The 27,334-nt window shown below is 38.0% G+C and overlaps 2 protein-coding genes across 3 annotated transcripts in view; both read right to left on the bottom strand.

Annotated features, from left to right (window-relative positions):
• Nucleotides 1-7,951, bottom strand: part of schip1 (schwannomin interacting protein 1) — a 237,509-nt gene extending 229,558 nt beyond the window's left edge. Inside the window, exons 1-2 of the mRNA XM_088427885.1 lie at nucleotides 7,820-7,951; nucleotides 7,663-7,753 (exon numbers count right to left, since the gene is read on the bottom strand). Of these exons, the coding sequence (XP_088284011.1) occupies nucleotides 7,663-7,753; nucleotides 7,820-7,842 (114 nt within the window). The 5' untranslated portion in view covers nucleotides 7,843-7,951. The remainder of the gene's footprint in view (nucleotides 1-7,662; nucleotides 7,754-7,819) is intronic.
• A 3,942-nt stretch (nucleotides 7,952-11,893) lies between these two features.
• Nucleotides 11,894-23,641, bottom strand: mfsd1 (major facilitator superfamily domain containing 1). 2 transcript variants are annotated; one of them, XM_088426756.1, is made up of 17 exons: nucleotides 23,428-23,641; nucleotides 23,223-23,275; nucleotides 22,771-22,883; nucleotides 22,641-22,683; nucleotides 22,483-22,550; nucleotides 21,443-21,551; nucleotides 21,271-21,373; nucleotides 20,142-20,240; nucleotides 19,544-19,655; nucleotides 17,521-17,577; nucleotides 16,968-17,124; nucleotides 16,616-16,713; nucleotides 16,423-16,535; nucleotides 16,287-16,334; nucleotides 16,150-16,216; nucleotides 14,164-14,269; nucleotides 11,894-12,838 (listed from the first exon to the last, which is right to left on the bottom strand). In XM_088426756.1, the coding sequence occupies exons 1-17, from the start codon at nucleotides 23,600-23,602 to the stop codon at nucleotides 12,779-12,781; spliced, it is 1,581 nt and encodes a 526-aa protein (XP_088282882.1). In that variant the 5' UTR covers nucleotides 23,603-23,641; the 3' UTR covers nucleotides 11,894-12,778. The 2 variants fall into 2 exon arrangements, with proteins under 2 accessions (XP_088282882.1, XP_088282881.1); XM_088426755.1 differs by lacking the exons at nucleotides 11,894-12,838; nucleotides 14,164-14,269 and adding an exon at nucleotides 14,386-15,289 and having other exon boundaries at nucleotides 23,428-23,639.
• Nucleotides 23,642-27,334: the final 3,693 nt, after the last annotated feature.

Genomic DNA, 27,334 nt, shown 5'->3' with positions numbered 1-27,334 from the left:
AAAAATCGCCTCTGTGGTTTTGAAATCAATGTTTCATTTATCAAATGGGCAAATATTTGCCTAGAATCTCACGGATGTTGCTAGAGAATATATCTGCTGCTATGCAGTTTAAATTGAAGTTAAAAAACCAAAAATGAAAACAATTACCATATTTTCTGCACTATAAGGCACACCTAAAAGCCCGTTTAAAAAAAAAAAAAAAAAGCTGACTGCGCGCCTTATAATCAGGTGTGCCTTATATATGGATCAATATTGAGATTGGGATTCGTTGATGGGGAACGAAGTGATAAAGTAAGCTTTACTTGTTTTCTTTGTGTGTTTACAGTTGAACAAGTTTGCCTAAGTTTGCTCATTGAATTATTATGCTATTGAGAGTTTAGAGTTATTTTTTGTGTTATTATTGTCATTACTTTGAGTATTACTATATTGTGATTGAAAAAGTTTTAAAATATGTCATTAATTGAGGGTTCTCCATATAATCCGGTGCGTCTTATATATGGAAAAAGTTTTAAAACATGTCATTAATTGAGGGTGTGCCTTATAATCCGGTGCGCCTTATAGTGCGAGAAATACGGTAATTGACAATTAAGCAGAATTGTTTCCTCTTGTCTTCTGTAGCCATAACTGTTCTTGAACCAAGATTTTTTTTTTTTTGCTGAATACTCAATAATTCAGTAGAATTTTTAGTAACATATCTGAAAATGTAAGTATTTGACATTTAAAGAGTTACTGCACTATTTTGGACACTATTTTGTTTTTGTTTCCCATAATGTGCTAACAATAAGCTAGCAGACTCCAAAATGATCATAAATACACAACATGTAATCCTCTGTTTTACATTAAGTTTGATATTATACCGTATTTTAACTGGGAGTGGTATTTCTTCTACTGAAGTTTTGTTAACTATTCCAAATTGCAGCTTGTTGTTAAGTGAGCTAGAGTCAGGCGGGAAAAGCTCCAGCTTGTACAACCCTAATGAGGATAAGCACTGCTGAAATAGTGCAGCAAATATTGTAACTCAGCGGGAGTTTATATCGCGGAGCTGAACATCTGCGGTGGGAATGACAACAACTGTTGAAAAACAACAACAAAAATCTAAATTATAACAAAAACAAAAAAGAATTTCACTCGGCTCGCAAGAAAACTAAATGCTCTCTCTCTCACCAGATGTTCAATTAAACATTGGCTTTCTGTGATAAATCACCCAAAGTTGGCTTTTCTTTTCATCTGAATATAGATTTATCTCATCCGGCGCCATCCATTACAACTTCAGCGCGCCACTACTACATCTTCATGACAAGATAATGGAATTTTTAATTCGGACGGCAATATTTCAAAAGTGAACTATCACATATTAAAAGTTAGATCTGACGGCGAGCGGCCGGTCTTATGTTGCAGATGCCTTCATTATTGTCCTGCGGCGTACGCTTGTTTACAACCGGCCGTAAAGTGCGGGTCACCGCAGAGGATGAAGAACACTTCAAAGTTGGACGTGAGCGAAAAGGGGCAAGGCGGTTGGCACTGATGACAGGAAAACCGCAATAGAAACCCGTACGCTTCACAACACAAAATCATTATGATAAAAATTCGAAATAAAAGGATGATCGACGCTCTGTGCGGTAGTAATTTGCTGATGAAGAATTAGTGAATGCATGACAAAAATCATTTGGAGTCACATTCTTGACTAGGAATTAATGCGCTTATTCACACGTTTCAATCTCCCGAGAGTGGACTGGCAGCGTCAAACATCTGCAGCAGTCTAATGTCTGGTGAGCTGCAGCTGGACACACGAGGAAGTGACTGAGGAAGAGGAGACGCACTAGCCCAGTTCTGAATTCGAGTAAGTCGTTTCGTTTAAGAAGAAAAAAGAAAGACTTTAATTGCTTGAAAACAAAGAATTGTGTCTGTGCCGTCAGGTTTGGGATTAAACAACCATATAAATCTTTTATCTGCCAATTCTTTTTCTATTAGTGTCTGGTTTTGTTTCCCCACCAGGAGTTCAAAACTTGCTTATGGGAATAAACGTTTTTTTCCCCTCACACGAGGCTCCGGGCGGTTTTTGGTACGTACAAAACGTAAGCCCACACAAAACCACACCCAGCAATACTAAAATAGAGTTACATGAGATTTTAATATCGTTTCTGTAGGTATCAGGAAATCAAAATGTTTTGTGATACCGTGACAAGAACACGACATTTTCAAATAGAGAGCAAATGAACTGCAAGTTAAGAAAAGCATTGCTGTTTTTTTTTATAGTGTTTCCTTTAAAATTAAATGTTTTCATTTTGTTAAGATTAAAAAAGTTGTAAATTGTCAGTGATTACATTTTCAAATTGAGAGCAAATGAACTGCAAGTTAAGAAAAGCATTGCTGTTTTTTTTTATAGTGTTTCCTTTAAAATTAAATGTTTTCATTTTGTTAAGATTAAAGAAGTTGTAAATTGTCAGTGATTACAAAGTGAGCTAGAAATAAAACAGATTGTGGTTGGTGGTATATTTTCTGTAGTTGCTGAAAAAAAATATACCTAGAGTTTGAAATTTGTTCAGTTAAAATACATTTAAATGACATCAGAATAAGAATTAATTTACATGCTTAATCAATGTATGTTTCATATTGAAATGATTGCATATGTATCATCAGGAGCACGCTTCGATCTCATCCTTCATCCTTTTGATTACAAATTAGATCACTGACGTGTTATTAACACACCTCTGTGTGTTTTAGATTGTGAAAAAAAAATGAATGATAAGCCACCAGTAACACACAAGGTGTAAGTGTTATTCAAAGAAAACACCAGGAAGTGTAAGGGGAATTTTAACACATTTTGTATTTGCAAAAGGGAGAATAGAAGATAAAAGGAAAAGAAAATTACCCAAATCGGAATCACATTTTAACACATCTCTTTCAATACCTTCAATTAAAACCATTTGCAAGAAATGCATTTTTTTTTTTACAATCAGCATCCGGACCACTCCCAATTTTGCTTCTTGTGTTTGGACGGCATGCAATTATCTTAGCTGTTTTGCTGAGACAAAATGGACAAAATAGAGGACACACATTACAAGGCTCTCAGAAGGTTATAAAATTTTTTTGGGGAAAAAAAAATCCTTAAAAATGAATGAAATTAACGTCAATTTTCTTCTGATTTGGTCATTTTTTCTTGAATATCGTAAAACTGCACTAAGGGAGGGGCCGTTTCTCGTATCAACCAGCATCACAAGCACCAAGACCTTGAAATAAAGGCCAAGTACAGACTGGATACAAATAGTTGGTTCTGGTTCCAGCCCAGTTAAAATGCAGATGAGTAAAAGTTTCACTTTGTTAAAGTTACACTAAATGTATTCTAAAACTTTGAGTCCCGCCATGTCTTTTTCACTTGCTTCTCATTTCATCCAAAAGTAATTCTTACTACAATTTCATTTTTGAGGATAAGCGAAAAAGGATGTCTCGTGGGATGGATTTGATTTCCGCGTCTGCGGTAACCAGAAAATCACAAATATCCTTGTGCTGTAGCGCACGTGGTGCTTTAAAGGAAGTTATGCACTAACATCTACTAATATTTAAAAGGAGAACTGAGGGGCACATATCTAATGCGAGGTGAGGACCAGAGGAAAAAGAGACATCCGCCAGGCAAGGAGAGCCAGAACATGATCACACAGTGTATCAAAATGCAAAATGGAGCACTTGAGACTATTCCCTCTGCTACGATTTACCGGTAGAGAGATGCTCTGGCTAACATACGGTGAGGGAAGGGAGGGAAATGAAAGGGCGTTCGTGCGCACATACAGACAAGTGTGCCTGCTTCCATCACTCCAAGTTGTTGTTTTTTTTTTTTTTTCCTACATTGAGACGATACTCTCACCCTGCGAGGCATGGTAATGGCAGGGAAATTACGACAAACTTGGCAATGATTTCTACATACAGCCGGGGTTTACTCTTGCAAGCTATATATATATATATATATATATATATATATATATATATATATATATATATATATATATATATATATATATACACACACACATATAATATTCTGCCTTTGTTTGATCATCTTACTTGGGATATTATAGCAAGCTTTCTTTACCCAAGGGACGACTGTTGAGAGCATGGAAAGTTGCCCTTCGTTTCTCCCCCCCACCTACCGATATCTATGTTTAAAAATACGTCCAAGGGCTAAAGGAGACAAGCCAGTCGGTCTTTTCCTTTTCATAATGCGTCAAAGTCCGCTGAAAATATGATCTTCGCAACCTCGTCGTCGACAACGAAGAGGCGGTCGAGGAAAGTGCATTTTTGCGATGTTCTCTGCAAACACTCTAAAACGGACGCAAACTGTATCGAATTAGGGGTATATAAAATCTTTTTAACGCTTGTAAATGACATTACCCTTTATGCATTTTAATTAATGTTATTCAAACAGATATGTGGAAAAAAATTGTCTGTTATAAGTCAACCCACCTCCAAATATGGGGGTTGAAAATGAGGGGGGAAAAACGTGACATGTACTCAGAGAAATACGGTATAAAATATATTATTTCAAGAATCCCAGACAACGACAACAACAACAAAAAGACAATGACACGCCCACATGCATGCATGCACACCCATTCCTGGCCACCCCTGACTGAGGTGTTGTGTCACCCTGGCCACCTCCACAAAAAAAATTCTGGTAACCTGGTAAAAGCCTGGTAACCACAGCCAATCAGGAAGCGATCTGATACTGTTGTCAATTATTTTTGGCCGATGCTTGAAGGACCATAATCGGCCGATTTAATTGTAACACAAATTTGGGGGGGTTGACTCCTCCTTTAACCAGCTGATCAGTGATCGGCTCCAAATTCCTGAATGTGTGAACCCAAACCCTAACCCTACATACATGAATTTTGATTCAGCGTTATCGTAGTTGACATGTCAACAAACAGCTGTTAAGTATGACGCAACGCACTACAGACTAACACAATGCATCACATTATAATGTGGAAATATTGCTACCAGTATGAACACATCACGCACTTGAAAAGTAAAATTACCCCCCCCCACACACACACACACACACACACACACACACAGCATCTGTGATTCCAGGTTGAGCTGCCAGCAGATGTTCTGATTAGGAGAGTTGCATGCTGGGATGCTCGGATACGGAGCGACCTCATGCTGGATGGTGATGGATGACTTCATCATTCCGGCTACAAGTGCTGCGTCAACAATGCCACCTGCACTGTGTATTTCATGCCTAACCCCATTTGGAGGGGCAGGTGGGGGTGGGGGGTGGGCGCCCCCTCCCCTATGGCGCGCTGCTTAAATAAGCTCTGTGTAAAATGGTTAACAGCACCAGCCCGTTGGCCGTAAAAACTGTGCTGTCCCATTGATTATGGAGTAATAGCTGGACAGATGAACGTGTCTTTTAGCGATGGGGAAGGGATTGGATCGGGGGGTGGGGGGTGGGGGGTACGCCTGAGTGATGAACCTGAATCACTCCCATAGACACCAGCAAGTGGAGCTGCCTCTATATCCAATAAACTGCATTTCTACATCCTCGCTCATATTTCACGCGCCGATTACCGCTCATAGCGCTTTCTCCGGGGGGCCAGCAAGTGTCCTCCGCGGAGGTGAACTCCTCTTCAGGAGATAAGCTGCCTCAATTTTGGAAAATGTCATTTTGGGGGATAATGAAACTCCAGTGTCAAGTGAAGTAGTGGAAATGGATTGGAGCGGTTCACAAAAAAAAAAGGGGGGGGGGTGAAGTTGTGCTGGCCACATGTCTGTGCATGTTGTGCCATATTGTAACATATTGGCTCTCACGAGTTGGAAAAGCGCTGCTCGCAAAAGCTCAATGTGCTCAGACGCCAATAATGCGCAACACTACATCACGTGCATCAAATATTCAGCAGCTCATTGCGAGCAGGTGAACTTGTGCGCCTCAATGCTTGCAGGAAACATATGACTGGGCTAAAACAAATAGTCACCCTCCTAAAAGAGAATCCTAAGTTGTTTTTTTTTGTCAGAAATCACAAACAACTGAATCAAAATTATGTAGACTGATCAATTATACATATAATTGGAAAAAAATATAGAATATATGTACTGTATTTGGCACAAGGCTGGTTAGATTTGTGTTTTTTTTTTTGTACAGTCCAGATCGAGCCAATATTTTGTCTCGAGGACAAAATCTTTGCACCTCTAAGTGGCACAAGTACACTCTTACAAAGGCGATTCTCAAACTGGGGTACGTGAAGGCACTTCAGGAATTGCGGTGAATGTGTTAAATATTCAAGCTGTCACTATGCGTGCGTCACTGACATATATCATAAAATAAAAATGCATTACTTGCAGTAAATTCTGCCATGATTTGATCTGCATTTCACGGAAGAACAGGTAACTCATTCACTGCCATTGACGGTTACAGGCGTCAATGATCTGTTTTTACTAGGCAGGCAGTTAATGGGTTAATAACAGGATCGCGACAGTTTACTTTTCAAGTCGAGAGCAAACCAATTGGAACAAGAGGCAAAATGTTGCTATTTTGAACACAATTTTAAATGGGTGCAATTCTCCCGCAGATGACCAAGAAAGCAAAAAGTGTTGCTCAGTCAGTAAGCATCAGCCTAACTCCAACCTTACAACATGAACAATGAACAACAAATAAGTACCATAATAATAACTGATAATGATAATGGCGTGTTGGTGAAGTAGAATGTAAGAAATGTTTTGCAAATCCTGTTTCAAGGCAGATATTTGCGACTTATACCACAAAAAGAAAACATTTAAGGAGAGGAGCTGTTATTGTATTTTGTCAGTAAAGATTTTACATTCCAAGACCTGTATGTTAACAGCTAGCTATTAAAAAGAGAAGTATATTTAAATAAAAAGCAACCAAATATCCTCTTGATTTTTGGCGGTGCTAAGATAGAATTTAGGGATGCTTGAGCACCCCTAAATATGGGCTAGAAACGCTAATGAAACAGAGTATTTTACACAAGCTGTCTTCTGAAGTTTCTGAATAAAATACGCCAAGAGACACCACTATAAATGTAGTTCCAAACTTTTGTTTCTGGTTGGAGAGGAGGAAAGAAAAAAAAAAAATAAATCACAGGAGACACATCAAGAACCACACCATTAAAAAAATCGGCGAGAATCACCACCATACAATATATAAAACAATAATCAAGTGCCTTGAAGGGCCAACGAAAAACAGCGTAGAAACGTAAAAAGAAACAATCTAGCTAAATGACGACCTTTAAGAAGATTAAAGGTGTTGCCATGGCAAATTAAAAAAAAAGTGCGTACAGATAAAACCAAATTGAATCCATCCATTCGAACTAACGGGAGGCGAAATCCTCCGCAATTAAAGTTGCATGCTGCCTTTGAGTGAGCCTGATAATGTTGTGCAAATGGCTCCACTCCACTTTCTCGTATCTGCTGCTTTTTATCCTAATCAATGAGCCTCCATGTCGTCTGATCAACTTCCTGCTCCCATTAAAAGCCCAGAAAGTGGATTACATCATTGCTTGTGCCACTCAAGAGCGGGAGAGAGAGCGAGAAAGCCAGCGAGTGAGGAGGAAGAGTCGGCGATCCACCCACACAAACATTTTTCTGTTGCATGAATCCGACCCACGCTTTAAGACCGCCGCTCCGATAGAAAAAAAAAAAATGTCTCACCTGGTTGTTGATGCGCAGGGCAAGGTGTCTCCTCTCCCGCGCCGCGCTACTCCCGCCGCGCATCCTCGCCTCCTCTCCCGGATGCATGCCTCTGCAAGGACACGGCTCAAGTTAGCGCCGTCTCGGCGGCGGGAGGAAGCGGCGGAGTGACACCAACCTGTGTGCGGAGTTCCTCAGCATGGCGCCGTGGCTCTCTTTTCTCTGGCGAGCGCTTTCCCCGTCCTTCCGCAACCAGGCACGGATCAAGTGGACACTTTGAGAGGGGAGCAGCCGGAGAGATGACCTGACTTGGTTTGGAGGGGGCGGGTGGGTAGGTTGGGGGGGGGGGGGGGGGGGGGATCCTCACAGCCAATGGGAGGCTGAGTGCGCGCGCGCGTTTTTATACAGCGTGTCACTGCATGCGTTTGTGTGCATGCCTTGGAAATGCACCAAAAAGTGTGAGATGAATGAATCGTGAAAAAATCAATTTTGCACAATGCGTTTAACCCAGTTAATATTGGGAAAACATCAATATTAGATGACGCCCTGCAACAAGTCTCCAATGTAGTCGAAAAAAAAAAAACATAAATTGTCAAAAACGGTTTCTGCATAAGGGGAAAAAAGAGCATTTGGTTCATTACCATCGATGAGGTCAAATATGCGTTTATACTGAGCTGACTAAATAAATTAACTCATTCACTGCCATTGACGCCTAACATACTGCACATTACATTACTATAGATAAGAATCTAGTTTTTAGGATTGTCTCGTCTTGCGCACCTGCACTTTGTTATTGTACATGTAAAACGCAGATGATAGTGAGAAACGCAATTTCGATTCCTTTGTATGTTTAAGCACATGTGAAGAAATTGACAATAAACTTGACTTTGACTTGATATCCCGTAGAAACCAAGACTTGGTTTTGTCCATTTTTTTTTCAGCAAGACCGCAATGTTAATTACATTGCAGTAAAACAGATGAGACATCAAAGTCAAGGACTACTGAGCATGTTGCTCCAACAGATATGAACTTCTTCTTCTTCCCGATGTTGATTTTGTCAGGAAAAAATGCTGATTAACTTTGAAAACTATAAGGAATAAAATAAGCATTTGTGTCAATTAAAAATGAGATTTCACTATTCACGGCCCACAAATAGTTAAATTCTTCGCACAACTTCCTTGTATAGCTCACCTAATAATTGCTTATAAAAATTCAGATTTGTTTTGAATGTCAGGTCCACCGATTTACCGGAATCATCATAACCAAACATATTTCATATACAGTATATCTAAGTATACAAGAATATGGTATGGATTTATGTATGGTAAATAATCACATCAGAGCAACTTGAATAAAATTGATGTAAATGGTTAGATTACATAAAAGGTAAAACAATTTGCAAATATTTGAATACTAGGTTAGTTAAAGGAGTCACAAACGTCCACAAACGTGGACACCAATGAAAAGGTTGGGTTTCGGTGGGATATTTTAAAAATCGATTTTAAGTGCCACTGAATAACCTGATTTTGTTTGTCACTTCTGTAATATTCTACTTACCTGAGAAAATCAATTGCGAGTTTGCTTAGGCCTGTTTCCCCGCGTTTGGTCATGTGACCTACGACAGCTAGGTTTATTGTGAAGAAACACTTCAACTTTATTTTTGAACAGGATTATTTTCAAAGCTGAATACAATTTGCTCTGTGTTGCTGACTTTTCAAGTCGGTCTAATTGACACATAAAAAAAGAATTAATTTGTTCTAAGTCTACAGCCAGTGTTTTAATGCTTCTCAATGCCTTGCAAATGTGGAGAAAAGTTAATGTCTGTGCAGTAAAAATAAAGTGAAATTACTCACCCTTTGACGACGACTAAAAAAAAAACGTCAGAACAGGAAGGTGTCTGCAGTGCAGAGCAAAACTGTCACCTACTCGGAGTTGTTCATATTCACTGCTAATAAATCTGATGTGCATATGCATAAATTAAAAGAAAAACTTTTTGCACCAGAATGTGATTTGTGAGAGTGTTTTATGGGATGTTAATGTGAAACAATACTTTCGAAAGCAGCCCAATTAGTTTTACAGATAGCATAGAATATAAAATACAATATAGTTTATACAATTGTGTAATGTTAACTTATATGATTCTTGATATAATTTGTACGTGTTCATATATTTTTATCCCATTTGAGTTCGCAGTTGTTGCTTTTTTTTAATTCGTATATGGTTTTCTTCTTCGGAAAAACTAATATTTTGTTTTGAATAGGTCTATTCAATATGAAATGACCTGAAAAAAATCATTTTTGACCTTATAAAAGTTATAGTCTAGTTCTATTTATTTTACCAAATTCAGCAGCAAAACGTTTTTTGTTTTTTTAATCAAGTTAGATAACGATTTATTATCGCCAATTGGTCATGTGACATTCACAAGCTGCACAGTGATTGGTCGTTACCTGAGCTTGAGAGAGCAAGTGGCAAGTGTTTGAAAAGTATTGATTGTGCATGAAAAATATTTGAGTCATCAAACTTTTTACTGCTGAAAATGGCTAAAGAAAATGAAATTTCCTTTTGAGATTCGCATAGGAGTAACTCTGATTGAATTGCTTGGTAAAAATCAAGTCTCAACTTCGTAAATTCACTTGATTGCATTACACGTGTTGCATTCAGGACAATTAATACCAAATCACTCCGACGAGAATTTAACAGCATTACCTTCATTGTAGGTTATTTGGCGTGCTCATTTAGATTAATTTGTGAATGCGGTACTGTGGGTGAGGAAAAACTTCCTGGCAAACCACAACGACTTTCTCGGAAAAATTGATATGGAAAATCCCCGTTAATTTTTGTTGGGCATAAACCAAAACGAAACGTCCAATCAAATTCGTTAATTCGCTGTGACGTATCTTCGGAGGGCTACGTTACTTTTCAGCGCTCGAACAAAGTCCGTCAAAACCTTCAGAGACGCGCTGAAAAGAGGGTAGTTTATTTTAATCTTTTTAACAACAACAATATAAGCCATTCACTATTTCCTCTGTCCGACTAGCCATCGCTAATTGCTACTTGGTTTCCATACGTCCTCATTTGACGTCATTATCTACTCTTCAGTGATTGGTTCCTTTAAATGTCTGTTTGGTCAGGTTCGCCCCGCCTTAAAATTGTGCCTTATGGCGATTGTGCCCAGACTAGAATACATAAATAAATAAATAAATAAACAAATACATAATAACAGGATGCAAAACATTTCTAGAACTGTCATGGAAGCATCATCGGCAACAGATTTCCTCAAACGGTTTTATTTTGGTCTAAAGCAGCTGTAAGAATCAAAGGAAAGACAAGTGAGCATAATGTCGTTTAGGGATTTTGGTTCTCTGGTGGTACCCTTAAAAATACACTTTTAAATGGCCCTGAAAAAGTCACATTGCACTGCAGGAACTTTAGGGCCTCGGGGAACATTCAATTGGCCACAGGAAACTTTCAGGAAGGAGCCATAACTAAAACTTAGTTTAACTTTCGGCGCAAATGCAGCTTTAGTGTCCAATACTTAATCTTGAGGTTTACATTAGTGTAGATCACTCCTTGAGGAGAGCAATTGATTCCTCCTGTACCCCCCATCCACCAAACATTTCTGATGAGTGCAAGAATAACTCTAAGTCCAGACTCCAGACTCTTAACAAGCATTTTTTTCCCCTCTTCGGTTTTAATAACTCTTTTATTTTATAGGTATTAGTTAATATTCAACAGGTCTGATGCATACTATTTAGCACATAAGAGTTAAGTAATTTAACACCTCCTATAAAACCACTCCAGGGCCTGTAAAAGTGAATGTGCTGAGTATGTCCAAGCTCTTGAATCAGGGTGTGTCCAAACTAAGGCCCGGGACCTTTTCTGTCCATTTGGATGGATGGATGGATGGATGGATGGATGGATAGATAGATAGATAGATAGATAGATAGATAGATAGATAGATAGATAGATAGATAGATAGATAGATAGATAGATAGATAGATAGATAGATAGATAGATAGATAGATAGATAGATAGATAGATAGATAGATAGATAGATAGATAGATAGATAGATAGATAGATAGATAGATAGATAGATAGATATGCTAGCTAGCAAGATAGATAGATATGCTAGCTAGCTAGCTAGATAGATATGCTAGCTAGCAAGATAGATAGATATGCTAGCTAGCTAGCTAGATAGATATGCTAGCTAGCAAGATAGATAGATATGCTAGCTAGCAAGATAGATAGATAGATATGCTAGCTAGCTAGATAGAGAGAGAGCGAGACAGACAGACAGAGACAGACAGACAGACAGACAGACAGACAGACAGACAGACAGACAGATAGATCGATAGATATGGATAGATAATTTGTTTTTACAAAGAAAAATGGTTTCCTCCTTTTTCTGCTCTGTATCAAGGCCAAAATTCCAAACATATCAAGAAAGAACGAACGCTCCTAATTTGATTCGAGATGTAGGAATGGGATTCAGCTACTTATTGTTTTATAAGCCTCTGAGCAATGCAAATTTTTTTTTCAATATTCAATTATTTGCCTTTTAGAAACGGTTCAGCTTTTAAATAAACAATATGAACACGTTTGCTTTACTGATGTGTGCTTGATGAATTGAGTATTAAACCAAATAAATGAAAGTGAGCCTTGCTTCCTTGATTTTTTATGTGGCACTCTGAGGAAAAATGTTCAGGCACTTAAAAAAATTCTCAGTCCAAATGAATAAACAAAATGTGAAATTTGAAAGAGTTGATGACTTGTGTCATTCAGTCTTGATACACACCTCTGAGTGCAACTCTTTTTGTGATGTTCTAATGGTTGTGTAGCGTTTACAAAAAAAAAGCACAATGCGTAAAATGCAGCATTTGTGCTCTTTGTGTCAAACTAATTGAAACCAGTCAAGGGCGGGAAAAAAAAAAAAAGATACCTGTCCATACAGCCGGAATAACAATCACCCGCGTGAAGGTTGAAATTGGCTTGAAGGTACAAACGTGATGTCTACAAGTGCAGAAGGTGGTAAACAACACGCTCCCTCTTCCTCCCATTCCTTATTGTCATCGCATACTTGTCTGGAGTCACATCGCTTAAAGTGCCGTCGGAGTGCAGGCGGCCGAATGAAGGGCATCACTTCAGAACGCTCCTGTGGGCGAGCGATGACAGATGGCTGGAGCAGTGGCCTGGCAGCTGAGAGCAGAGAGGAAAGAGCAGGAGAAGACCTCATTTGGAGCAGAGGAGGTGGTGATGGATAAACAAATACATCAGCGGGGCATTAAAATCAATCCTTCTGGCTCACCGTCAAGACCCGAACGAGCACATTATAGGCCTAATGAATTACGGGCAAACCCCTCAAGTCGAAAGAGCATTTTCTCCAACAAATATACGCCCGTACGCTCGTGAGCATTCATTGTGGAAATTAGAGGTGCGACGGTTGATCAACAAGTCGTTGAGTAGTAAATTGATTTTGTTAATCATGTAATCTCCTTGTTAACTCATGCGGTCCAAAAAGGGACATTTTTATGCTTTTTGGTAGAGACCGGGGTGGGCAAAGCTTTTGCCTCGAGGGCTACAAGGGCCTTCTAAAATTTCACAAAAGGGCCCAACCAGGAGCAGAGGGTTGGAGTGTTTTGATACTCCACGTGCTTTCATTTCAGTCGAAAATCAACAAAAAAAATTACAAGTGTTTTTCAAGTTGTATGTATTGAACTATTTATTGAAAGGATTCTTAAAACAACTGAAAATTAAATGAACAAAAAACAGCTTTTTTTGAATGCTATTTTAAAGCTAGTTCCACTATCCTTCAGAGTATTAACATAATCACTGTCGTCCTGATTGAAAATTTCTTCATGTTCGGCAGTTCGGACTAAAAAGCTTAACGGGCTGCATATTGCCCCCGGGCCGTGTTAGACATTATATCCCAGGTGTTTTTTTTTTTTTTTAACAAGTTAAGATAAAGGAGGGTCTAAAAAAGACTATAGCTAATCAGTGGAATTTTACTTATGTGGAGGGTAAGCTAAGGAGAAAAAAATATATTATAAAAAGAACTGACTGCTATTTTGGAATCAGCATGCACATTTTATCTTCATTCAGAATGAAAATCGTTTTGTTTTTGTTTTTTTAATTGTTCCCCAGTGCCTTGAATCTTCACTGCTTTTATTTGGGAAACCAGAGCAAACAAGGAACTGAATTGTACAGTATTTTCTTTATTGTTTTTGTTTGTGTGTGTGTGTGTGTGGGGGGGGGGGGGGGGGGGGTGGCACTATCAATTAAGAATAAGTCCTGTTTTTAAATAAAGCAATAGGGTTTAAAACTTAAAATGTTCAAATGGAAGCATATATTGAGGTCTACAACCGACAAACTATTAAAACTCAAAGCCAAAGACATGTATGTCTTTCCAGGGTCCAGATTTTCGATCCTAGGTTCTGAACTAAATATGTTTTAAAATGTTCAAGTGTTAGGGCAAAGGAAATGAAAATGGCTGGTCTTGAATTGATTATTAGTGTGCATGATACCTGTGCGCCGAGCTTGGAGAGATAGCGGTTGCGCAAGCCAAATGCAGACATAGGTGAGAGTCTCGCCAAATCGCCCTCTGTAAGCCGAAAGGGACGCCGCGTCTTCCTATACAAATGACAAAGATAAAGATTTTTACCAGAACAAATGACAAAGATATAGATTTTTACCAGCTCTGCAAACGACTTCCCAAACTCGATCGAGGGAGGGGAAAAAAGCGACTATGGTGTTCAGACAGTTGTTTATTCAATGTTTTTACTTGGTTTAGCAAAACCGACATGATGATTTAAATGTAGAGCTTTTGACAATACTTACATGGCTGTAGTGCATCAATCATTTTCACACAGACCTGTCACTTTGTTCATTCAGCTCAAGACTTGAACTTCATGACTAAACTGCCCTTAAAAGGACAGATTAATTGAAAAAAATGTATACAAAAACAAATCTTTGAGTGGTTAAAATGCATAACATGAACTAATGAATCCTCAAACCAGTGAGGAGCAGATAACAAAATTACATGACGAATAAGACTTCAATTAAAGAGCAATGCCCTTTTAAAGCAGCCACCATTAATTGTTCCATAGTGCATATGATTAAAATATAAAGTCTTTCTGGTCCCTTGGAGAGAATCCAGGATTTTACACACACACACACACACACACACACACACACACACACACACACACACACACACACACATATATACATACATATACGTATATATATATATATATATATATATATATATATATATATATATATATATATATATATAAATGATATGTACAAAAGACAGCATAACATTAAAATGCACTTTAAAAAAATTACTCTCCACAGGAAATGTTAATTAGGGATCTTGGGTTGTGAGGTTTTTCTCCATTCTAATGCTAAAAAAAGGCTTTAAAATGTTCGGTGTCTTCTTGAAAAAAAAAAAAAAGGAGACGTTACACCCAGATATTCAGTTGTAGGGATACGCCACAAATGGCAGCACTGGGCAGAGTCACAAGTCCCGCAGTCCCGCCCCCACGGCCCAAAACTGCCAGCTGAGGGGCGGACGGTGCGGCCTGCTTCCTCTGTATGCCCAGAACCGTGTGTGTGATCCCTCATCAACGCCATCAACATCATCATCTGGAAAATAGCAATTACAGCATTAAGAGACATTCGTCAAGACATGCAACGGAAAGCAACAAAAATAAACGGACGTAATCTCATTTCCAGCACTGTGAACACACCGTGCGAAGAATGAGGTCAAAAAGTAAAATGTTAATGTAACATTGCAGTAGTCATTTTGCAACAAGTGTAATGTGCTGAAAGGCTAATATCTTGATCATAATGTTACAATGAACTTTAAAATATCACGGTCATCCCATTGAAATTAATGAACATACAACTCTGAAATTAGCCTGAATATTGATCGTCTGACATTTAGCATTCCTTGATTAGTCTCTTGTATTGCGAAGAAAATATTTAGCCTTGCTTAAACTGGATTATTATTCTGGTAAAGATCATATTTAGCATTTACCAAAAGTCTTGTGAACTTTAAAAGTCCTTTTTTTTTTTTTTAAACACTATGACACACATGATGAATATGAAAAACAAAATTATATATTTGTTAAGTTATACATTTTAAAGCCATCAAGCTTTTGTTTTTTAAAAACAATTCAGCTTCAAATAATCTTGTCATCAACACTTTGCTAGCTAGAGCAGCAAAGAACTGCTAACCTGCTTTCCGAGTTTAATAATCTTTTTCCACATACGGCAGATTAGAGCTCACGGTGCAGGTGTACCTAATAAAGTGGCTGCTGAAGGTAGACATGCCAGGAGACTAAATAGTCGATTCAGCCCGGGGTAAAATCTGCACAGCGATTCTCAGAAGAGCCGCAAAATATGTGTGCGCCACTTGATTAGACGAGTGGGTTGTTCATTACGTTTCTAAGACGCCTGAGAGTGGGCGGAAAAGCGACGACGGCGGGTGAAGAGCTACTCACTCAGCATCTGAAGTGGCTTCTTTTTGGAGTTTGGCTCTGGCTGCAGCTGACCGGTTCAAATCTCCTCCTGGAGGGAAAGAAGCAGGGGGGAGATGGAATGCGGGCGGGGGGAATAGAAGGATAAAATATTCTCTTACCTCTTAGATAATCCACTAAGTAAAGCATAACCACCGCCATCAATGAAACTGCAAGACGAGAATGTGGAAAAAAAGGGACTGTCAAACATGAGGGAAAAAAAAAGTTTCGCGGCTGGAAAATAAAAATTTAACTGACTGCAGATGCAGGCACAGAAAAAGACTTCCAGAAAGAGGTATCCTCTTGTGTCAAGGATGGCTCCTGCTGCCATGGCGATGAGAGCTAATCCCAGATTCTGGATGGACTGCATGCTACAGAGAGAAACATTACAGTCATTGAAAAACACTTAGTAATGATTCATCAAAAGGAGAATAAATAGAAAGGTTTGTACAAGCCATAGGCTGTTCCTAGCTGGTGCTCAGGTACCACAAAGGCCACCATGGGCCACAGAGCGCATGCCAGAAGGGAGTAGGACAACCCCAGCAGTGACTGCAATACACAATGATGCAAGATTTTATAATTGCATGCGCCACAATTACCGTCAACATGGGGGTTCCGTTAAATGTAATTATTTTGCATAATAGTACTTTGCAATTATATGTAATGATAAGATGTATATTTGTCAAAAGGAAATAAAGTCTCTGTACTTTTGACATTGTAAAAGAAATGACAAAAGCAAACTTAGGTTGACAGAAATGACAGAATGACAGAAATAGCGTGCTAAACTGATTTTCAGGGAGTACCATGCCAATCCAGGGGCTCCAGAAAGTGAAGGCAAGCATCATGTGAGAGGCCAGCGTGGTGCACACGGCGGCCATCACCCAAATCACGTTCCTCCCAGTCTTGTCCACCACAAAGCCCAAAACTGGAGACGCTGGCGCCGAGATGATGTAAACGATGCTGAGGGAGTCAGATCATCACATGGGGATGGGTTAGAACTACATAATGAGAATGACACTGAATTTATTTGGTAAATGTAAGAATCAAAATCCACTCAGGAATTTCTGCATTATGTGCTGCAATAATCCTTGAGGTCATTCAGTCAATCCAAATCCAGAAGAAAGTGATTTTCAGAAAAGGCGAATTAACCAAAATAATGAAAATATGAAAAAGAAATAAAAACGTTTTGAAGCCCTATATGCATTTCAAAACTAGTTGGAGAAACATTTGCATTTTAGATAAAAGAGAGAAAAAGCGCACTTATAAATCAACAATAATGCTTGCAAATGAATTATATGTCTTGTATTGGTGTAAACAAAGCCTCTGCAGCCATTAATTGCCTCCGATGTGAAATACCTGTTGACAGCTCTGGCTTCAGTATGGGAAAAGCTGAACTTCTCGATGAAGAAGACCCTGGAGAAAAAAAAGGAAGCAAGATGAGGAAGTCGCCCAGCACTTACACTTAAGCGGCTTTCACTCCGGCATTAGTCATTTCGGCTAACATTTGTACAAGTACACAACGACTTGTTTTGGGAGCGCTGTGCAGTGGACTGTAGAAACGACGTCAGCGGCTAAGTGATTTGAGAGCGTCTTTCAAAAGTTGCGACGGCGTCAATTGATTTGTTTCACGGCCGAGTCATTTTCAAAACCGCTTTCCGTTTCTGACCCCCACCTCCACCCCTTTCTGCGGCTTGATAATAATGCAGCATTGTGCCACTAAAACTTACTGCAGTCATGGACATTGCGCTCACCTAACGAGGCGCCCTATTTTACTCCGAGCGTGCCCTTCAAACATAATGACGTCTAGTTTAAGACTTGAATTCTCTTCCTCGTTCGCTCAAGGACAATAAATATGTTTTCAGCAGATGCCTATGATGCTTGGTGCTCCCCGTAAGAAACTATTATTGTAAATTATATGGATTGTTATAGCATCTGTAAACTTAATAACAACTCTAATGAGACATAAAATGGTCTCATTCAAAATTCAGTTGCGCATTTCCTAAGACAGGCTCACAGCTCTCCTTTTAGCTACAGAACAGTGGAGATGATAACAACTTTGCAGAAAAACACACTGCAGTTAATTTTTTTTAGGTGTGGAACAGTAAACCCAAACTTCGGACATTCTCTGGTATTTTACGGACTACTTCTAGCTTGTTATCATTGTGGCAACATATTTTTTTTTTACATAGAGCGATACATATTTGCGCATGTTTTAGCCAACTAAGCCGCATTGTATCTAACAGTGTACCATTGTATTTGTCCCCCTTTTGCTTTTGGCTTCTTAAGAAACGCTACCATGAAAGGAGTTTGCAAAGTTGCATGCTGGATAAGAGAAAGCTAGCACATCTTGGCCAGCAGGAGTAAATTTAAAAGTTTACTTAAAGGGACACTGTGTAAGATTGACACCAAACTTCATTTAAAAGGAATAAATTAAATGATTATAAATTTCAAAAACTTGCAAATAAATGTGTTCTTAATGACCAAGAATATATTTTAAATATAATCGTAGGTCTAGTTATCGTTAAATATATATTACATGAGAGGTGGCACTTCTCCGGAGGCTGCCATGTCTGTTATAGCTATGGATAATGGTAAATGTAGCACCTCCTGCTGTGCATATTGAAAAATGATCTAAATTTTACACAGTGTGACAGGTTTTGCCATTATCCAGTATATGGAGAGACATCCTGAAAGTTAAAGTAACTTAAAATGAAAAAATGAAACCTTGTCCATGGGGCGCCACAATTAATCGAGTTTTTTCACAATATTGGCTGCCACAAATAATTAAGCTGATCCACGGCGATATCAACATTTAAAAAGTCAAGCACTTTATTCGATTACAAGTCAAATCAAGCACTTCCACCATGGGGCAATATTTCCTACATGTTTGCACACCAAAAGTTTTAGTTTCTCACCCTAACATTATTTACCAGTGTGAAATGGTGTTGAGTTTCTCACCTGATTACTAATATAGATTGCTAGCTGTCAATTGAGACCCATTTTGAAAAATCTGATTGGCAAAAAATTGGAATAAATTCGGTTTGAAATGACGGAAAACTAGATTTTGACTGTGACTATGTGCTTAAAAGTAAATAATGTGCTTGGTTTTAAATAGCCTTATTTTTTTCCTGCTGTAAATGGCTGAAGTGCGCGAAGGTAAAAACAATCAACAAGCATCAGTCAGTTGACCGATCATTGACTGATGTTTGAAGGGCCATACGTGCTGATTGAATAATTGGTTGGGCCATGCTAGCTTTAGACTCACAATCAAAGGGAAGATTATAACCCTGCTGATTTTAGAACAGTTTCAGAAAATTCACAGAAAATACACACAGAGGTGATTCACGTTTGAGTGACGCTGCGCTTGTGCAATACTCACTGTCCCAGTCCAATAAAAGGGAAGATGGCCACGTAGTAGCTCACGCAAATGATGAAGATGATCCACAGGGGCAAGGGGAAATCTTTCACATCAGTCAGTTGAATTGCCTCGCCTGACAGTCAATATACAAACATGCATTTAAGCAGAAACTAAATTAAAAACCGCCACATAATTAACTTACGGCGTCTTTTTTTATTTTATTTTTCTACACTTCAAAATAATTAAACTTTGATATATTGTAACAAAAAGTGGACAGCAAAATAACTATTGGTAGTTTAAAGTAGGCCTGGGACGATAGCTACTAAAAATGTGAAAACCTTGAGCAAAAATATCACGGTATCGCGACATTGAGATTCAAGCGCTAAAGTATATATTTTTAAAAACGGTAATTTTATTCCTTTATAAAAGTTTTTTTTCTTTAAAGAAAATGTATAACACATTCTAAAAAAATAAATATGTAAATAGAATCAAATCAAAAATCTGAAAAAAGAAATTAAAATCGCAAAACCAATCCAGTTATCAGGTCATGCCCAGTTGAAAGATGTTGACACTGGAGGTCAAAAGGAGGCCCGGGCAAGACATAGTCAGAACGCTTTACCTGTTTTCCCCTGCTCCTTCTGAAGGATTTTCTCCGCTCTTTTGTCGAGGAATCCCAGCACCAAAGCGCAGATTAGAGAGAAAATGCAGGTTGCAGCAGCTGAGGAGCGAAAATAGGATTAAACACCAATATGGTAATTGATGCAAATATCGATGTAAAATTCGTCAAAGCTACAATGATAGCTGAATTTAATTTAGGACATGACAGGAGCGCCGACATTCATACTTGACTGGCACCAAAGGGATAAACATACAAAAACAAACAAAAAATAATCTCATAATTACATTATAATAATACACAATTTTTAAAAAATGTCTTGTGAGAAAAAAAAAATACCGAGTTGGATGATTGAAATGCTTTTCCATAAATTAACATAGTTTTTAATCAATATTATAAGTCATGTGACTGATGCAAGCTGAAGTGTGATCATTTGTTACAACTGTGATCTCATTTTCAGTCTACTGCAAGTGGAATTTATTGCCTAATTCATGTGCAACATTGTTAGTGGAATATGAAATAAAATCAACAGTTTTATTCATTTATTTAGCTTTAATCCATTTTGTCACTGGCTTTCACCTGAAAATGACATCACAGTTGGTCGGGGCTCAAGTAACAGCCAATCACCAGTTTTCCGAGCAAGTTCTAAAAATTCAAGTACTACGACGCAACTGTTATTTCATTTTCAGTGAACAGCACGAAGGAAATTAGCAGACTGTTTAGACTTATGGAGCAACATCTTTTTTTGTTTTTATACATGACTTCTCCTTTAAAGTGCCATTCATAATTATAAAATGGGTAATACCGTAAGTGAAACGCATGCATTCCATATTAAAAGAAAAAAAAGACTGATTTCCAAATACTTGATTCCGACACTCAGAAAACAATTCAAATTTGCTGAGCAAGTCCTCATTTCCTTGACACGTTTTTTTCTAAAAGCTGATGTGTTAAAAATAAGTAGAAGTGACACTTCCACTTAATGAGGTCATTCACATGAATCAGCCAGTTGCACTTTCAGATCTCCTTCTTGGCTGTTAGCTGAGATTTTTCGTTATGACATTTGAGGGCTCGAGTTAGCTGGCGATACGTAACGCGAACCTGAATGTTGCGACATTTCACTTTGCTACTTTACCTATCATGAGCGACCAGCCGAGCGTCGTGTGACCGGGAGTGCCAACCAGGAGAGTCACTTTGCTGTACACCCAGCCCATGATGTTCATGTTCACCGTGCTGCCCTGTATAAGCATTCACACACTAACTGGCTGTTTCTTAGCGCGAGTCGTGCAGAAGTGAATTGGGGTTACCAAGCGAGCCATGCTCAGCTGAAGTCCAAACACCAGGTTGAGCTCCTTCCCTTTAAACCAGTTGACGGCATATGTGTTCTGGGCCACAGCCAGGGACTCACCTCCAATTCTAGGCATAGCACAATCACAAATAAATAAATAAATAAATAATAACAATAACCTTAGGTCAAGCAAGACAGCATCTAAAATCCTAATCACAACTGTAACTCTATAATGGTTACAGTTGTGATTAAAAATTCAAGTAATGACTAGTCATGAGTCACTTGTTTCGGTCATGTGTGTGTGTGTGATCTGGTCATGTGACATTCGCAGGATGAGCTCTGAGCAAGAGTAATGAGTAATTTAATAAGTCATTTTCAGGGCAAAATGGCCGCCCCCTGACATGAATAAAAATAGTTGGCTTTTGCAACTAAATTCGTATTCTACGAAAACAATATTGATTGCAAAATGGTGTTTAGACTAGTAGTGACACACAGAAGCTATTTTGAAATTAAATAAAATAAATAAAAAGAGTGGATTCCTCTTTAATCCCACCATAAAGATTTAGCCGTAATGTATTACTTTTCCTGAGAGCCTTAAACACCATTTTGTTAAGTCCTGTATATTGTATGTAAATCATTATTTCCCCACAAGAATAATAAATTAAATTTACAGTGTTCCCTCACTATAACATGTTTCACCTTTCATAGCCTTGCTATTTTATCATTTTTGTGCAATTGTTTCACCTATTTTCTATAAACATTTGAACTTTAAGATTGTTTAAACAAAGAAAAACGTGAGAAAATGAAAGAAAAGTGAGAAAATTATTTTTTTTGCCTCAAAATATCTAATAAGACAAGTAGTATAAAAAATGAAAGGTATTTTTGAAATAAGTGAAAAAATATCAAAGATCAAATCAAAACAAACATAATAGAAAAATAAATGAAAAAAATATGGATTAAATTATTTGGTAAACAAAATGAAATGTTTATCAAAACAGTTTCATAATTTGGATTTTTCAAAATAGGCAGCTTTTGGTGTTTCAATGATTGCTTCCTCACCCAAATATAAAACGTCCAATTTCCATCAACCAAAAACGATTTACCAAAGCTCCGAAGGCAAATATGAGCTGTAATGACAAAAAGAAAAAAAAAAAGAAAATCAAATTCATTCAAGTTTTGTTTTTTATAATACAACCTAGAAAAATATGCAAACCTACCTGTCCAACACAAACAAACAGAGAAAAGATGATTGTTCCCAGCCTATTAAAAAAAAATAAAAAATATATTACATGGAAGTCCAGGTGTTTTTTTTATGTTGCTAAAAAAACAAAAAACGTATTATGCTACCTGATGCCAAAGACTCTGTCAATAAGGAATCCCCCAAAGAAGCAGAGAATGACATTGGGCCATGAATACCAGGCATACAGCTGCATGAACTTGGCCGTGTTAAGATTTAAATCCTTAAAAAAAAAAAAAAAAAACAAACACGTAAATTGTTTTATTAAAACAAAGAGTAAAATACTGATAAATAAAGAAGGGGGGGGGCAGAATTCAAAACATTGAAATTGTATTGAAATTGCATTGTAAAGTACCGGTCAAAAGTTTGGAAACACCTTCCAATTAAATCTTACTTCCTCTTAATAAATCACGACCCACATTGGTAAACGGTCTTAAAACCGAAATGTGTGTTTGATTTCTTTTTGTTTGTTCCGAGTTGGTTGTACTTTAAACATGATTTAGAGATATAATATGTTTAAGATGAGAAAAAAAAAATCAAAACCTCAAATGAAATGACTTACCTGAAGGACTTCAGTCTGAAGAGAAGCGGGATTATCATAACAAAAGTAGCTTCCTGGGGGGAAAAAACAGCACAATCACACTGATAGTTTTTTTGTTGTTTCTGTTTTGTTTTGTTTGTTTTTTTGCGGGGGGGGGGGGGGGGGGGTAAACAACAGTTCAATATGAACCCGATACTATTCCACGTCGGCGTCTGTTCTTGCTTACCGAACCCGAGGAAACACATAAAAACCAGGACAACAAGCCGGTGTAACCCATGGGCTGGGTCGCAGATGGCGGGAAGCGATGTGCCGGCACGACCGCTCTCCTCTCCACCGGACACGGAGTCCCCATCTCCGGCATCCGACGCCAGCAGGCTCTGATCATCCTCAGCGGCCGCCATGTTTGGGATCAGTCGAGGAAAAGTTGACGGAAGTGAAGAAAAGGCATGCGACCAGTCACATGACCAGTCGCGTGCATATCAGTCACGTGACGGCACCAAACTGAGCGGAACCCGGAAGTGGCGAAAACAACTGTAAAAATAAAACATACGTAAGTACGCTCTCTCACCAGGGAACAGTGTATGGGTGAAATACAATTAAACAACAGCTAAAGTCTAAAAAAATAAAAATAAATAACTATATAGGTCTAAATACTGTCCTCTCATCATTTGGGCCCCTCAAATGACCTTCATTTTTCTCCATAATGTGGCGCTCCTCAAGTAATTACGAAGAGCCCCCCCAACGAAAAAAGATTTATTTTTGCTCCTCCCCCACTTGCCACGTTGACTATAAATATGATTTACTTATATAATTAAAAATTATATACATCTAAAATTTCAGTGCCTAAAATAAAAACAAAACAAAACATATTGTCAATCCTTATAAGTAGATTTTTTTTTTTACTAACTCAACCGAAAGTTAAATAAATATATTAAATAAATAAGTAATATAAATTCATCTGGAACATGAACACAGGAGCACCCTATCCTAAACATTTCAACCTGAGTCGATTATAAAGTGATTTAGAAAAAAAAGGTTGTTGACAGCAACTTAAAATGTTTAAAACTCCAACACAGATTTGGACAATGAGTGCACTATCTGGTGCCGAAGATGTGCAATTATACTTCACACGGCAAAAGGAAAGTCTGTTCCCAGGGGTCATGGCATGCCCCCCACGTTGAAAAAGACTGCCTTAACGGACTGGTTCTTTTTTTTTTCTGACGGAAAATATGCATTGAATTCTATTCTTTAACAGCCATCATTGTTTCCCAAGGGGTGATACCACTGAATGAGACAATAATGGATGGGTAGACATAATCATACATCATAATCAGTTAAATTAGTAGAGTATCATTCTTAAATTTAAAGCGTAAAAAAATAGTTAGGGAGAGTGTGCACCAAATTTCATGGAGTGATACCACTGAATGAGGGAGCATGCATGAAACAACCCCGGGAAATTATGAATAATCATACAGAGAGCGAATTAAATTAGTGTAACATCACTAGTAAATTACATTGTTAAGCTAAAAAAAAAAAATCTATATTAGAAATGGTGCATATGATTATATGTTTTTTATGCATTGAGACCTTATGCAAAAAAAAAAAGCAGAGTCATACATAGAATTAGGCTGGTAAAGAATTTAATCCATGTAGTAAATTAAAAAAGAAAAAGCTCTAAAAATGTGCTGTACAGAACAGAATGTAATACCGCCAAATGAGGGACACTGGAATGAAATCAGCCTTGAAATTACAAATAATCATCCATAGATTAAAATGACTGAGGGAAACATAAAAAGAGATGACTTACAGTGTAAGGAGGGTGAGATAAGTATTATTATATGTGGCTCTAGAAAGTGGATGGATTATTGTTGATATTTTGTGGGTCACAAGTTTGTGAGTCTTAACCTCCGTGACCATTGTGGTATACAGTATACACACCTTAGGTATTCAATGAGTTAACGCCTTTCAAAACACATTTTCCATTTCCTATCAACTGAAAATGACATCACATGTTCAAAGCTGAGAAATTGACCAATCACAGCTCAGCTTGCAACCATCACATTACCCAACACAGATAACTGGTGAGCCGTGATTGGTTGTTACCTGAGCATTTATGTGATATCATTTTCAGTCAATATCAGTAAGAAGCATTCTTTTAAAGGTATCGCGCATAAAAAGTAGTTTAGTTCAGTTATTGAACTATGGAAAGAATAATAAACTTTTTTCTGCTGAAAATGGTTACATAAATGTAGTATCCCTTAAATATTGATTCATTTATGTAAAGACAAGCAAGTTCAATTAGCAAGCAAAAAATAACATCATAGTATCAGGCCTCATAGCAGTTCCGAACCTATCTTGACTTTTCCCTGACCCCGACCTGCGTCCGTGTACGCGGTGCCAAGCAACACTATCTACAGAGTTGATTTAATTTCCATGAATGTCATTTCGGATTTCTCATAACTCACCGCCACGGCTGTCAGCGGATTTAATCGTCGGGTGACAAACGGCCTTTCTTCTGGCTCCAGTAACGGCGGCTCCGGCCGTGGCGAATAGCTCGTTAATTTCCTGACCAAATATCAGCCTCTGCAGTAAAGCCAATACGTGGTGGGATGGAGGAAAATCATAATTCATTATTACATGAATCAAATCTGCATGCAGACATGATTGTAAATCGGATGAAAGGTAATGTTAATCTCTCCTCAAGTGGTTTATAAATGTTCTAAAAATTGTTCAGGGAGGGAGTGATGCTGGAATTTCTCAGGTACTGACTGTTTCTGTTGTGCTTCACTTTCAGCCCGATCGAGCATCTGATTTGTGCAGTCTGTGGATCAGCTGTTTAACAGCCCGGGTAAGAGTGTTTGTTTCAATGTTTTGACAGAGTAGCAAACTCGTTCAAGAGGAAATATGGTTTTGGTTGGCAGTGGTTAGTCAAGGGGTGGCCATTTACACCACTTTACGGAAGCTGGTATTCATCAGAAATGTTACCGCAAACTGTTTTGTCATTTTCGAATGCGCAAATTAAAGCAGTAACATTAAAGCGTTCTTTTTCTGGTGTTTAACAATAAAATGGATCACAATAGGTTTGATTTGATGTATTAAATATATCAACACAATACAAAAGGGAATGAAAGAATAAGATGAAAATTAAAAAACCTTAAATTAAAGAAAAGAAAAGCATTAACACTGAATATAGCCGTTCGGTAGTCAAGTCAAAGTCAAGTTAAATTTGATTTATAAAGCACATTTAAAAAGACTCTGGCCTTTGTTGACCTTTCTCTGAAAAGGGGACTAAAACGCAATAGGAAATATATAATCTTTTATTAAAAATAAAAATCATCCAAAAAAAAAAAAGGCCCATTTTTTTTCTCAGCAGTAAGCAGTGCGTTTTTGCATAAGTGCTGACTAAATGTTTTCCTTTGAGTTTACAGAAGGGAAAGTGTCGGGTCAAGGAGATTAGAGATCAGGAAGTTGACAACGACATTGAGTACGCTTGACATCATGCATCCAGTGACTTGGCAAACATTGCGTTGTGTGGCAGGAACAGCGTGGTCATTGTCGCAATGTCATGATCTTATGCAGTCTTTTTTTTTTTTTCTTTTTGCTGCATTATCTACTGCCCATTAGGCTTGTACTGATTATTTATACCTAATTTGCTGGTCTTTAAAGGAGGCATAATTTCCTATAGTGTGTCAATGTGCTAAAAATGTGGCGCTAATGCTAATGTGTGCCTCCTACAACACTGCAGCTTTGTTACTTCTTCATGTTCTTTTGACATGATAGATGTTCTGTGTAGTTGACTTTACTTTAAAACAAACCCCAAAAAGCAAAAACAGCAGATCTTCACTAGGTCGTTGCAAAATAATAAGTGAGGAAATACATGATTTAAATTAGCCTGTTGATGATGTCTCAAAAGGGTCCAAATTTGAAGGGATTGTTTCAAGATATGTTTCGTGATATGTTAAAATAATGAATTTGGCACTTGGTAGGTGGGCTTCGAGTAGCCACGGCTGTAGAGCACAGGTCGACGCATGGCCCTATGTGGGTGGAGCTAAATGTTTGACTCCGCCCACACAGAATCTATGCCCCCTTTGTTGCTTTTGGGGTAAACTACTCCATAGTGGCTATAATGATTC

Source organism: Hippichthys cyanospilos, chromosome 11 (genome assembly GCF_059441005.1).
Source record: "Hippichthys cyanospilos isolate Australia breed blue-spotted pipefish chromosome 11, RoL_Hcya_1.0, whole genome shotgun sequence".
In the NCBI taxonomy this organism is placed as follows: Eukaryota; Metazoa; Chordata; class Actinopteri; order Syngnathiformes; family Syngnathidae; genus Hippichthys; species Hippichthys cyanospilos.
The sequence above is the reverse complement of the archived record's forward strand: the minus strand, read 5'-3'. Positions and strand labels throughout refer to the sequence as shown.